The 14,792-nt window shown below is 38.2% G+C and overlaps 1 protein-coding gene across 1 annotated transcript; it reads right to left on the reverse strand.

The window, feature by feature from the left end:
• Positions 1–2,277: 2,277 nt before the first annotated feature.
• On the reverse strand, positions 2,278–14,547 carry LOC125277040. Its single transcript, XM_048205231.1, is given in 3 exon segments — positions 2,278–7,357; positions 7,360–12,529; positions 14,014–14,547. Coding segments are annotated over 2 exon segments (9,426 nt in total). The 5' UTR covers positions 12,406–12,529; positions 14,014–14,547; the 3' UTR covers positions 2,278–2,977.
• Between the last annotated feature and the right edge of the window lie 245 nt (positions 14,548–14,792).

Consider the following 14,792-nt stretch of genomic DNA (forward strand, 5'->3'; position numbering starts at 1 on the left):
GTACATCTTGAATATTATTATAGATCAAATTTACATAGCACATATGATTAAATAAAGATTACATATCATAATAAGTCTACATTTAAATACTAAATCAGAAGCCCGGTCTAAATATTTAGTTAAGCCAAACAGTATTTTGGTTAGGCCTACGCAACGTGGCGAACAAAATGGCTAAGATCACGTGACACCTGTAAAGTCTTACGTTATGATCGTTTCTAGTAATTTACACACTGTATATTTTGCTATTTTATTTTTTAACGTGTTTTTCTTAGTTTTTTTTTTTTCTTAGTCCCTCAAACAAAAAGTTTACCTGGTCCAGAGCATAACACACTGGCCTATGCAATGGGTCTCAAACAGGTAAACATAAAGTGCTGCTGAATTCTGTCTTCACAGCGCCCTCTAGATCGATCACTGTCGACATCTCCCATCATGCAGCATGACTTGAGGGCTGACGGACAAGTTTTCACCAATCTGCATATTAGTTTTAATGACTACATTTAGACTTAATATTTTACGTAAATATTTACCTAAAATATTGAGTCTAAATGTATTTAAGATTTAGTAATATGTATGCTATGCTATCTTTTAAAATGCTCTGAAAACCGTTCAATCTTTTTACCTACATACAGAAATTTACTTGATGAGTACAGTCTTTCTTAGCGGTGTTGATATATTTCCTATTGTATTCTATGTTGAAGGGCTTGGCCCTATTTTTAATATCCAGAAGCCATTTGTTTACATGACTGCCATAGCTACTCGTTATTGGTGATATTAGGTCATGCTCATTCTAGATAGATTTTGATTGCACGTTCAGGATGAGTCATTAATATTTCTACTCTATTTTCCCGAGAGAGAAAGATTGTACATTTTAAATGACATGAATCTTCAACTCTTAGGCTATTTTTTAGTGGTCAGTTGAGCAATTAATTATTTTTATATTACATTTGGGCATTTGTGGAAGAAGTAGAGGAGTGTGTTCATCTAATCCTGTCGATTGAATTGCAAATTATGTCATATTAAATCTATTAAAGTGATTAAATGTTGTTTATTTTTATTAGTTAAGTAGTCCATGGAAAATTTAGAAATTGGTTTTAATCTCCATCATGAATAACAAACCTTGCAATGATTATATGAAAATGTGAACTTGTGAAAACCAGGCAAGATGTTGGTCACAGCGATCACAGTTTTCTTGTATCTAAACCTAAAACATGTTTGCTGCTCATATATGACCTGTCATCCTCTGCATGCTTCTCTCAGCCAATAGAAATACTATTGCAAGTGCACATTGCATCGGCTGATAAAGATGTCTCCACTTTGAGAAAACCCAACTCAGGGGAAAAATCAATTTAGACACTGTTGCTGTTGTTAATCTTTTTTCTTTTCCAAAATGAATTCTCGCACAGCAAGCAAACAGAAAAACAAATGGCCTGTGATGGTTTTTAAGTAATTTAGAGTTATTGTAGTAATATTTTTAGAAGATTGTTCGTAACATTCATTGCACGTGGATTATTGATTATTCAGTGCAGTAATTCATTCTATTATGAGAAGCATTGTTACATCAAATTAACTGGAGAGAGGCCAAGCAAGCCTAAAAAACCCTAAACTAAACTAAATAATGACACAAATCATTTGTTTCAAATTCTGTTTGAATGAAGTTAATGAGTTCTTTTGTTGCATTAATGATACATTGTTGTGAAGTCATATCCAAACTCTGGTGCTCCAGTTGTTTTGAGATATGGGCCTCCTGCATAGGTCAAGATATGGTCAACATTTGTGCAGTTATCACAGCTGCCTGCACTTATGTAAAAAAGAGATCAATAAGTCTGAGAAAGATAGACAGAAATATTGTTAATGGATCTGATGACGCTCAATGATTTTCTTACATGGTGCTGAATATTTATTATGCCCCCTGGAATTACTGCAGTATAGTTTCACAAAACATAAAAGAAAAGAGTTCTTTTAAAATAATTATCAGCCAGATTTCTTAAGAAGTAGTAGACAAATAGATATGTTTAGAGATTTTTTGTAATCTATAATTGATTTACTAGAGAATATAGTTTGTACATACAAAGTGCAATGCATCCTATGTCCAGTAGAGTGGTCTATTGTGCAGATACTGAAATCACTCAAACCCACAAATGTATTAGTCTGTAGCAATGAGGTAAAGAAAGCAATGAAGCTCATTCTTGAGTTTGTTACATCAGATAATACCTGCATTTTTTAATGCATTAACTTTATAATGGGTTCTGTGTGAGAAAACAGCAGCTAGCCAACATATTTTGATTTCAAATCTTTCTTTAATGATGATGTAATGAGCTTTTGAAAGACTGTAAAAATAGTACATTGCAGTAGTTGTTTATAAGGCAATCATTTCATCGTCATACATCATCAACCATGGCAAGGTAAAGATAGACCACCCCTTTTTAATATGCAATCTGCTAAAGCACATCAAGAGAAAAGTTGGCACTTTATGGCACAAGTACTTATTTTTAAACTGCAAAACTTTCATAGTGTACAGTTTTCATGCATATTGTGGGCCATTTGGAAAATCTGATTAAAAAAAAACAGCTTGAATTTTCTTTTGACGAAATGATCAGTGGAGATTCTGTCTGGGTCTGAGGATGAGGCTGTAGCATTTAGCACTAAAATGCTAGTCACTTTTGAAATGTACTTCCCTTGAATGTACTGTGTGCTCTGTGGGCATGGTCTTTGTTGTATTATAAACAAGTACACTGCAAAATTATTTTCAACTTAACATAATTGGAATGCTTCACAGTTCTTCCCTTGACTTTTTCTGAGAATAAAGAGCCCCAGCCCTCCCTGATTACGGTTACCTCAGCTACAAAACACAACAGCAATCCTTAAATACAAATCGAAAACAGTTTTAAGAACTCATTTAACTTATTTAAAGTCACAGTTAAATAGCTTAGATATACAGTGTGTAACTTTAGATTTGTGTACAAACAGTATTTACTCGTCATGTGCTCTCCATTGCAAAGTCCTCTAATTCACTCATAGTTATAATATCTGTGTGTCTTTCATTGGTGTTAATGCTGTTTTCCGCATTTTGCGGATAAACATTCTGTCTCCACAGTTCACTTCCTGCCTCAGTCTTATCCTGTTCGTCTGTTAACGCAGCCGGTGTTGACATTTCGGACGATGACCTCAAGGGTGGTAATGAAGACGCAGCCATTGGCAGAAACCCACGATACAGCATGTAGGGAGTGTTTAACATCTCCACCGATGCTGGCTGCGTTAGAGCACCCTGAGACCTCTGACGGACATTCAACTGTACGTATTTACCAGTTTCTGGGTCATAAAATGTCTTTGTCTTAATCGTTAATGGTACGTCCACCATAAAGTACTGCCCTGAGTTTGGGTCTTGCAAAAGCTTTCTCTGTGTCATGGGGAGAGGCTGGGCAACTATACTGTGTGTTGGGTGAGTGTAATTTGGCTGGATGTCATACTGGGAAAGAGGAGGTGTGGCTTGTACCGCTAGATGTGTTGACAGCATTTCCGAAGGTGAAGAGGGCATGCCGGTGAGATCTCTGTTTGATTCGGACTCTAGCTGGTCTTGGTTTTCAGGCGGCATCTTGGGGGTCTCTGCTTTTTTCATACGCCTCGTTGCAAGTCTTTGTGCTCGTCGAAGAGCTTTTTCAGATTTGGGGGGCACTGTTGGAGGTTTACCCATTGGCCTCATATCACTACAGGCTGATTCTGGCCTTTCATAGCAGGCTGACTCTGGTCGTTCATAGCAGGCAGATGCAGGTCTTTGGTAGGTGTTTCTGTAGGTTTCATTCTTGGGCATGAAGGCCAAACTTATGTCAGCCACATCCGTGAGGCTCGCTGCACAGTTCACCATATCCTCTGACATTGTGCTGATGACAGAATGAGTTTCTTCTTCATCAAAAAGTTGGCTTCTTCTCTGAAAGCTCTTTGATTGTTTTGTCGTGTATTCTGCTGAGTTGTTGTGGAGCGTCTCTTTTACTTTATGTGGCTGATGTACAGCAATAGCTGGTTCATGTAAGACTGGAGGGTTAGCAGTCTGTTTGGGCTGAATTTCATCTTCTTTCTCTGAACCGCTCAAGTGTTCCTTTGGTGAGCCAATCCTAAATTCATCGGAGAATGACCTGTGAAAGCGTGGCTTGACGGTTTTGGTCACAGAAGACGTTCTCATGGTATTATCCTTCACTTTGAACATGATGGGTTTCCCCATTGCTGGGGAAGAAGAGTTGGATCGCGGTCCTGTCGCTTGAACTTTACCATAGTCTGTTAGACTCTGCAAAAACAAGCTGTCTTCCTTTTTCTCTTCTTCTGATTTTTTAACTGAGTCTTTGTTTTGAGACATTCTGAGACTTGGAGGAGGTGGTTCACTTGTTTCCTTTGGTTTTAGTTCAGTGTCAAGAGCATTCACTGTGTAATATTGTAGTTCTTCCATTTCTTCTCCAGGTGATGCCATATTTATTTGGTTGTCTGCCAGTTGTACAGTGCTAGATGAAGGCAAGTTTGCAAGGGATTCTTGTCTTCCAGAATGAGAAATATTGCCCTTTTCAGTTGTTTTGTCATGAGTCAGTTGTCTTGATCTGCTTATTGTATTTTCGGCTTGCAATGGTACAGTATTTGCACCTTGGGGATTCTTGAGTTGATACAATTTATTCCTTTCTCCTCTATTTGGATACTCCATTAAAGCTGGTTTAGTGTTTAATTCCTTATGATTTGTTAGAGCCCTCGGTTGGGTGCCCATTGATGCGGCTCCATCTTGTGAACCTGAAGATGCCAGTGATACAGGCTTTGGTTGAGCTGTACTTGTGCTGGGATTCAAGTGATTGTGTTTTTGAGATAAGGTCTCTTTATCTGCTTGTTTTTTCAATTGCGAAGGTGTTCGCTTGAGATCTTTACCTTTCTCACTTGAAATAATCTCTCTCTTAGACTCTCCGCCTGTATCTGACACATTTACATGTGAATCTTTATGAATTCTTAAAACTGACTGATCATAACTGTTGTAGAAGTCGAGTTTGGGGAATATATCAAGATCTTTTGTATCATCTTCAGCAGAGATAACTTTCAATCTAGCATAGTCTGCGATAGCTGATATTTCTGGTCTAGTGCCCTTCTTGTTCTTTTGTGTAGCCTCTGATTTGGATAATATACCTTCTTTACTTGTGTTCTGTTGACTTAACTGAGAATTCTCTTGTTCATAACTTGCGCTTCCTTTTGTTTCGAGGACAAAACTTCTCCCTGGCTGATACTGGTTTGTATTAGCCTTTTTTGTCTCCATAGTTTCAACATTTCTTTCTTTCTTTCCTCTTAGACTGCTTCTGTTTTCATTAACTTCCAAATCACCATCATTTTGTCCACTCAGACTTAATACAGGGTCTTCTTTCTTTCTTTTGTCACTGTTCAGTGTAGGTTGCTTATTATCATAGACATCTATCTCTTGTTTATGAACTGTTCCTTGCCTTGGATTAATTTTGGTCTTTTCTGATTCACTTGGACCATTTTTCTTATGTGGTATGATTTCTTTTACAACATCATATGTATGTTTGGGTGTCGTTTCACCAGTCCCTTTCATTTTATCCACAGTTTTGGGTTCATTTTGGGCTGTAAGGGTCTTCACTGGTAACTTCTTTTGCTCTGTAAAGTCTTTTTCACCCGCACGGTCAGTCAACACAGCTCCTTTCGTTCCTTTCAGATTTTCCCTCTTTATCACTTCATGTTGGTTTTTGTGGCCTGCCATGAATTCTTTGTTTGATGATACTTCCTCTGCAGACACTTTTATGCTCTCTAAGTGATTTTTTGGGACTTCAGAAGAGGCCTGGTTTTGTTTTACAACAGTACACACTTCCTCACCAATACTACTAACTTTATCCTTATAATTATTAACATCTGTGGCAGCGCCATCTTTTGAAACCATCTTCATCCTGTTTGTAATTTCATTACCCGTGTTAAATTCAACTTGTAACTTCTCTTGTGCCTTCCTCTCCCCCATATCCCCCTTTCCATTCTTTTGCAAAGTTTGGGCATCTTTGTTCGAAACAGACTCTTGTTTCATAGCTATTATAGAATCCTCTTGTTTTGTCTCATGTGTAGTTTTCTGAACTTTTAAGTTGAATGTTTCTCTTCCATTTATTTCCTTTTGCGGCATAAATGTATCACTATGATTAAACATTTTGTCTTCACTCTCCACCATTTGAGGCTTGTTTTTAGGCATTGTCCATCCGGGAATTGTACTTTCAGCGAGTTTTTTGTTGACTGTATCCTTTGCCATGGATGCATTAGAAATGGTTGCCTTTACAACTTCAGCCTTTGTTTCTCTTGTTGATTCACTCATTATTGCAGGTTGTTGAGCGGTCAGGGATACATTTTCAGTTTTTTTTGGAGACTTTCTAGAATTAGATACATCATCAATAATGTTTCCTATCAACCTCAGACTTTGTGTTTTCTCAGTGTTTCTCACTTGCTCTTCAACTTTCTTTTCCTTTGACTGAATATCATTTCTCCTACTGTACCTTGATGGGTCAATATTATGAGTATCTCGATCTAGTTGTTCAACATTTTCTTTTTCTTTTGGTATTAGGGTGGCATCTTTTGTAGAATGAACAAGCTTTGGTGTATCGTTTTCTGTACTCTGTTGCTCTTTAGCCATGTTGTTGGAACAAGGGATATCATAATGTTGCACTTGCTTGATTTTGCTCTCATTCTCTTTTAAAGGTTGATTTTTAACAGATGCTTGCTGAATGGGTGCTTGTCTCGTGTCATCTGGATGTGTTTGTGTGTTATCTAAGCTTTTCTCTTTGGATGCCAGAGTTTCGTTGATTCCATGCTTTATTGGTTTGTATGAGATGTGAGTTTCAGTCTCCTCCATTTCTTTTCTTTCTCTCTCATCCTGCATATGATTTGATGTGAGATGACCGTGATCTCTGGCTGGAAGCCCATATTTAACTAAGAGGTCCTCATATGATGTACTGACTCTTCCTATGACACTTGACTTATCTGTAGTTGCAGGCGGTTCACATTTTTCAATCTTGTCTTCTTTTTCTTCAGTGTTTGAAGACATTTCAGTCTGTCTGTGAACGTCATCATGCTCATTTTCTGCTTTGTCATTTTTAATACTAAAGCTTTCATCCTTCACACATCTCTCAGTTTCAACAGAACTCTCATCTTGTTTTACTGGATTTTGTTGCTCATCAATATGACACTTTCTTGACACACAAATACTGTAGATCATAGGTTCATCATCTGAAGCTTCTTCTGTTTTTCTTGACACACAGATACTGTAAATCATGGGTTCCTCTGCAGGCTCCTCTTTGCTAGGTGTAAGATTGGTGATGTTTGATATATCTGCTGTGGTTTCTACATTCGGTGTTGAAATAGGCTCTGTATTGTTCTTTTGAGTTGTATCTCGTCTACTATTACTTTATGCTGTGAGAAAACATTTGGTTCTAGTTTGTCTTCGGCTGCTTTTTTGGGTTCGGAATTGCTCGGATTCACTTCTTGAGACTCTTTTGTGGACTTGTGATTGTTTTTCTCATGTGATAATTCTAATGGTCTGGGAAATCCTTGTTCTTTTTGTTTTGGGCTTGCACTTTCTGCTCTTTTCTCTCTATGTTGACTGTTACTTACTGCTTCTGAATTGTTTTTTATTCTTGATGTACTCTGATGGCTTCTTGGGAGTTCATTCTTGTCAAATGAGAGCAGAGTCTTTGTATTTTCATCATCTTGATGGAGTTCTTTTTGCTGACAGCTTTCTTTTTCTTTAGCTGATGCTATTTTTGTTAGTGATTGCTTATTTGTTTCTGGTTTGGACTGACTCTCCACCATTTGGTTTGCAGAGGTAGTTTCCAAAGCCTTTACCTGCGAAGTATTGTTTTGTTGCTTAGCCAAGTCATTTTTCTTTGTTGTATTGTTTTTGATTATTAATGCTTGTCCATCTTCATTATTAAAAGGTTTTATTGTTTCTGGCTCCTGGGTTCTTTGTGAGGCCGGATTATTTGTTGGTACAGAGTTGATTCTGACCATATTTTCCGCCGATGATGCCTCTGAATCTGAACTGTCCTCAGGATTATGTTTGTAGGCTCTATTTATAAGCTTTTCTGCATCTGCACTCAATGTATTGGTTTGAAGATTTGAGGTGAGCTCTGATTTGGCAGGTTCCATTAGTCGTTTAGCAGGTGGAATTCCATTTTTAAACTTCATGTCACTTGATGAGGATGTCAGTTGACTAGCTGTAATCTCAGAGCTATTTTTGATTGGTTCATTTTTAGACTGCTCCACTGTAGCAGTAATCTTACTTTTATGATGTACATTAGGTTCCTCAACTCCAAGTGTGTTTCTGTCTAATCCCAAGAGAGAATTTTTATTCAGACTGCTGTTAGTTTTTGTAGTCTCCGTGCTTGTAACTTGTAAGTCTTTTTTGGTTTGATCAGCAGGTTTAGTCATAGCTTTTTCAGAATAAGTACACTGACGTCCATACAGATTTTCTTTCTGATCATGCTGAATTGTTTGTTTTTCATTATGGAGTGCAGGTGGATTATGGGAAGTGGAGTTTTCTGTCTTGACTGCAGCTGTCAAATGACCTGACATCAACTCACTTGGTGACATTTCATGACTCTGCTTTGCAGATTCCTTGTTAGTGTTTATATCCTCTGATGAGCTTGACATACTTATTTGTTTGTCTTCTGAGATTCTGGATGGCTGGTCATTTTTCTGGACATTATTTTTTATATCTGCCACTATTGCACCTCCGTCCAGAGTAAACGTTTCTTTCTTCATCTCTTTATCATCAGCTGGATGTTTGTCATTCTGCCTTTCTAGAGCCAAAGCTTTATATTTTACATTCTCAATTTTCTTATCCGAGACTGCTTTCTGATTATCTTCAAAATGAAGAGGTTGTTTTTCCATTGATGGTGGTGATCCATTCTTGGGATGATCGTTGTGTGTTTTAATTTGTTCTTTGTACTGGGTTACACTGGAATAAGTGATATCTTGAAACAAGTGATTCAGCTTGTCTGCTGTGATTTCCTTCTTAACAGAGTGACCTTCTTGACCATCGTTATTGGTGGTCACATTTGTTTTTGTTGCATTTCTTGCAAGAATGCCTTGTTTGGCAAGTCCTTTTTCTTTAATTGCTGATATTTCCTTTTGAGCATGTGCTTTCAATTTCGACGTCAGTATTTCTTGTTTGCTTTGGCCTCTTTCCTTGTAAGAAAACACTCTTGTTGTGACCTTGTCAGTATCTTTACTCATTATTCTGTCTTTTCTGTCAGTGCTAATATTTGTTTCATTTATATTGTGGAAATCCTTTCTTATATAGCCAGGTGATGGACTTGTGACATCCTGCACTTTGTAGCCTTGCTGTTCTTGCTCTTTTACAGGCTCTGAAATGGTAGGTTTATCAACTCTATCATATTTAATTTGATTTTGTGAGTGTTCTGATTTAGCCAAAACAAATGTATTATCCTTTAGTCTCCTTGCTTGCTCATTATCTCTAATGGCAAGAATATCATTGATGCTAAACCTGTCTTCTTGTTTAGTTATATTATTTTGATCTGAGTTGTCAATTGGTATGACTGAATCTTTATCCTGCAAACCAGGATTTGTTACACAGTTGTTGGTGGAAAACTCATTGTGGTTTATGTGTAGGGAACTTGACGATGTATTGTACATTTTATAACTCCTGGCAGCAGTTTGTTCCATCATCTCTGACTGTTTCTGTGTCCATATGCTTTCCTTATTCTGCCTATCTTCACTTGTTGATGCCATGTGCCACTGTTTGTTACGCTCATACTTATATGGCTGATATGAGTACAATCCTTCATTCTTTTGACCTTTATGGTCTTGTAAAGGTGCTTGAGCTCTGTGATCAAATGTATTTTGCTTTGCCATACTATTAGAAGAAGCAGTTTGCTCTGGTACATCTTTAAAAAGATCATTGTTGAAATTGAAACTTTGTAAACCACAATAGTCTTCCTTTAGAGGAGATGTTTTGTTCTGAAGACTGTTTCTTGGTATTCCATATGATTCAGTAGGCTTTGAAAATGTGTTTAATTGTTTGTCATGTATAGATTTATCACTGTAAGCTGTTTTCCTGGGTGATATCGTGTGTTCTCTGACCTCTTTCTCTTCCTCCTTTGCAAGTCGACCAAGTTTTATGTCTTCATTGACTTTCTGCATGTACGTTTCCTTTCGGACAGAATAACTGTCGTCGGCAGAGTATTGCTTGGCGGTTGCCTTCCTCTGTTTGTCCATCTCAATCAGCGCTGCTATTTCTCCTCTAAATGGCCGTGATTCAGATCTGCCATTTGTTTCCTTGACAGAACCAATATGGTCCCAAGGACATCTTTCTTTAACGGCCTCCTTTTGGCTATATTCAATAAATGTTTTTCGTCCAAAATCCTTTCTTTGTTTTAGTTCATTCTGACTCATGTTATCACTCTGGCCGTATCGCTCTGATGTCTGAGCAAGCATAGAATGTGTCGGTGGGTAAGCCTTTGGAAACACATTTGCTATTTCTGGCCTAGCAGGACTAAAAGTACCGTTTAGGTCTTTTAATTGACCTTCTGAAGTCAGAGAGATTTTATTCTGTGCTGAAAGACTGTGTGTTGAGAGCTCTGCGTTAGCCAGTGGATCTGTGCTGTGAGAGTGACCTTCTGAACTTCCACAGAACGATTTGTAATTAGCGACTCCGTCCTGAATTTGAGGTGAAGTTAATGTCAAATTATCATATGATCCAAAGCGATCGGTATAATCTTTAGGGTTGATAGGGGCTGCACTGGGCTCTCGGATTAGGTTACATGAGGCCCGTGCATCCGTTCCAGTCAAATTCTCCTGAGCCGTTTCTTGGGATACAAGAATATCCGAAAATCTTGATTCACGGCCCTCCAGCTTTGAGGCCTGCTTATTTCGATCTGTTATTTCTAGCCCTTTGAATCTAGTTGGACTGTATGTACTCTTGACTCTTTTTCGGTTGTCTTTGAGGTTGAACAGCAAACTTGAAGCTTTGGATTTGTAGCTGTCACGCAGATGTTTGACATCAGTCTGAAGTTTAGGGTCAGTTTCACCCTGAGAGGAATAATCAGAAACAGAAGGAGTGTGTGCAAACTGCAGGATCTCAGACGTCTCTGTTTCTTGTCTTGTGTGAATAACCGGTGTGAGGAGCTGAGTGATGTTGAACGGCGTCACACTGCTAGGCAGGGTGCTCTCGACCACTACCTCGTGTGTAACTTTGTTATTGCTAAACAAATTCGAATCCGGCCTACATGTTTTCTCATTAGTAGGTGAGACCGTGGAGGGTCGATTGCCTGGAAGTTTGTTCCTTACAAAATTATTGTTTTTCTTCCAAGGTGGATAGTTGGAAGCCATCTCAGATTCACACCTCTTCTCAATTGCTAATGCTTTCTGGATGACCGTGGACCTGGAGCGCTGGGGTGCCACAACGTCCTGAATTTGTCTCTGATTGAAGTGTCGACTTTCGCAGGGAGAGTTCGGAATTCTGTTGTTGTCTTTCAGCTCTTTGTACATGGGAGAATCGTACCACCTTGGGAATTCGCTAGCTGACAGAAACCCTGATACATTCGTACTTCCGAAGGGGAACCTGTTGTACTCTTCCCACAGCTGGAAGGGACTGAATTCGCTATGGAAAAAACAGTTTGTGGAGTTCAGTGCCTTGAACTTTCTTATCGAAGATTTCATCAGGACTGTTGTGTCCATTTGGGCCACCGCGGCAGCCACGTCAGATGTGTAAAAATGGTTTCTGTAAGACTGAAAGGGGCCTGACTTAAAATTCTGATGATATCCTGAGAACTCTGAGAGTTCTCTCTGGATGCTTAGCAGAGCTGATCTGTCCCATGATTCACTGCCAAAGTCTCTATACCTATCCCTTGCCAGAATAATGTCACATGTCCCACTGTCATGGTAACTCTCTCCTGAACTAAAGGCTTTGATTAGAGATGACACTCTGGATGAGCTCCTGTTCTGCTGCCATGTCACCTCCTTGGAGCCATTGTTCATATAAGACAAGCCTCCCTCCCTAAAAGCCTGTTCCTGATGGGTGACATCCGTGTAGGAATGCTGGAATGTTGAGGCCATCTCGGACTGTGCTTCTGCCTCCCCATATTGCTGAACATTGTATGAAAATGTCTCCTTGGAGATTGTCTTTTGCTGGGTTTCCTCTGCAAAAGCCTTATGTCGTTCGGTCGGAGACGAGGAGAATTCCGAGTCATTGTAAATGGCCTCCTCTCCAATGCACAGGCTCCTGAAGGCACGATCGGTGAGGTTGCTCACCTCCCTGTCCGTGTCATCCATAAAGCTGCCGCTGCTGGATGTGTCACTGAAGCCATCTGAGTATTTGTGGTGGCCCTGCATGCTTCCCCGCTGGCCTGTGTGGCGCTTTTCCAGGGAGCTCATTTCACGCGCTTAACTCTCATGGACAGGGCACAGTTGTCCCTGTCAGTCTTGGAGATGGCTGACGCAGGGTGTCTTGCATTTAAGTAGTTCACCTTCTAAAAGGTGATCAAAATGCCTTCCTTTCCTGCAAGAGTAGTAGCAGAGATGTCATAAACTTGCAGTTCACTGAGGTATTCAACACAGTTCTCGCAAATCACACTGCTGTTGCTGAGAGATTCAGATGTTTAGTGCACAACTGACATTTCATAAAGTTATATCCAAACTGTTCTGTTGAGCTGCACCTTGCATACTGCACATTCATATCACATGAAGTATATTTAGAGAGGGAAACTGCTTCCCATTCTTACACAAGATCGCTTATTAACCTTCTCTGACACTTACTTACATGCACGTGGCCTTCATATGGTAATATTGGTAGAATTATAAAGCATTTGGTTCAAGCATTACTTCCAACATTAGATCATTTAACTTTTTGAATACTTTGAAGCAAGTAGGACTGTTAATTTTACACATTTTGACTTTACATATTACAATAGAATGCATAAAATATGTTTATTACAGTTGTGACAATTGAAAAATAAAGATTAAATACGGATTCTTTAAATATTCTTATGCAGAACAAGATTCAGTACAACAAATGTAATGACAATTATTTCTAGATGCTTTGTTAATTCTGGGGTATAGCTATAAATACACCCCCTACATTACTGTGGTTACACATTTAAACACACGAGTAAAAATAAATTCCCCTGATGCTTTAAAACATGCAAGACATTTTAGTGACTATACCTTTTGAATACCCTTTGCTTTGTGTTGATCTATTATATTGGTCTAGTATAGATACACATATATTATACTTTATTAATCATTTTGAAGTGTTGTTTGTGTTGTCTGAATGATTAAAAACAGTGTAATGGTTCTCAGTCTAATATTTAGATGAAAATAATATAATTTATTTATTATTGTTTTTAACAGAAGCGAAATATGGTATTTGTTTGAAGCTGATTTGTATAGTCCACATAACTCTTTTATTCTTGTTTTCACAGAGCAGTTGAAACACTAGTGAAGCTACTTTCATACAGCACTGTAACCACCATAGACAAATTATGACAAACCCTAAATAATTAGATTAGTGCTCATCTAAGAAGACAGAAAATTTTATATCTGGCACCCCAACATTTTTAATATTTGGTTAAATTTTTGCTTTTTATAAGTAGTATGCAAACATAATAATAAATAGTAGTTATGGTTATCGAAAGGTTAATTATTATTATTATAGGGTTATTTTATTAAAGATAAATAAATTAATCAATTCACTTAAAAGTATCATAGTTTCATTGCAATATATCAGGTTGGATGCTAAATCACTTGAATCAAATTTGTTTAGCAATGCAGTATCCTTTACTGCTTTAAACATAGTGTTTTTATTTTTGGAGTATGGTACTCATAACCACAAATTACACATTTCACATACACTATATTGTTCAATTACATATTTCTATAAACCATATAATAATAAGCAACACATTTTCAGTTTGATATTTTTAAAACAGCTTGCATAAACTATATCCATGTAACATTCTGAACTCAAGTGAGCTTTTTTCTTACCTTTTGCTCTTATCTGGTCTCATTTTTTAGTAGAGAAAATATTTCTCGTGCTTCAGAAAGAAGCCATTCCTTATCCGTAGCATACTATATGTGGCAAACAGCAGCAAAAAGATCTCTCAATACTTTTGCTGGGTTCTCCTTAAAGTTGACAAAGAGCAGATGTAAAGGCCACTTTGTGTAAGGGCCCCGGCGGGGCTAAAGCAACGAGGGTTCAGAAGCAGAAACACGCTGAAATAGCAGTGGCATCAGGCAGAGACGCTCGAGCTGGAAACATGGGTTGATGGCTTGAGACAGCACAAGTATTGGAATAACCATGTGGTGTCAAGTGTCAAGCAGATGAAAGAAAAAAACCCAAGCCTGTAATTCTGTTGTACCGTGCCAGGCCTTAATAGTCAAAATTACACTTGAGCACAATTGGAGTTCATAATGCCAACAGAAAGAAAAAGCCTGTTTGTTGTGGCATAACATGTATCCACTTGTGGAGTTGTTGTGGTGGATAGCATGTATCTAACCAGATGAACATGTGCCTACGGTGTAAAAATAGCTTGTTGCTTCACTAACAAGTGTCACCCACTTCTTTTGGCTGAATCGTGCCTTAGACTTGTCAACAGATGATATCTGATCCCTCCTTGGGATTTTAAGAGTTAAAACTGTCCATTTAGCCTTTTTCTATCCTGTATTTTTATACCAATTTTTAATACTTAATATAAAACAAGTCCGGTAATTGTCAGTTATTAAGGTCCAAGAATGTTGTATAAATGGCACAGTCTCTGTTGCCA

This window comes from Megalobrama amblycephala, linkage group LG10, assembly GCF_018812025.1.
Source record: "Megalobrama amblycephala isolate DHTTF-2021 linkage group LG10, ASM1881202v1, whole genome shotgun sequence".
NCBI lineage: Eukaryota > Metazoa > Chordata > Actinopteri > Cypriniformes > Xenocyprididae > Megalobrama > Megalobrama amblycephala.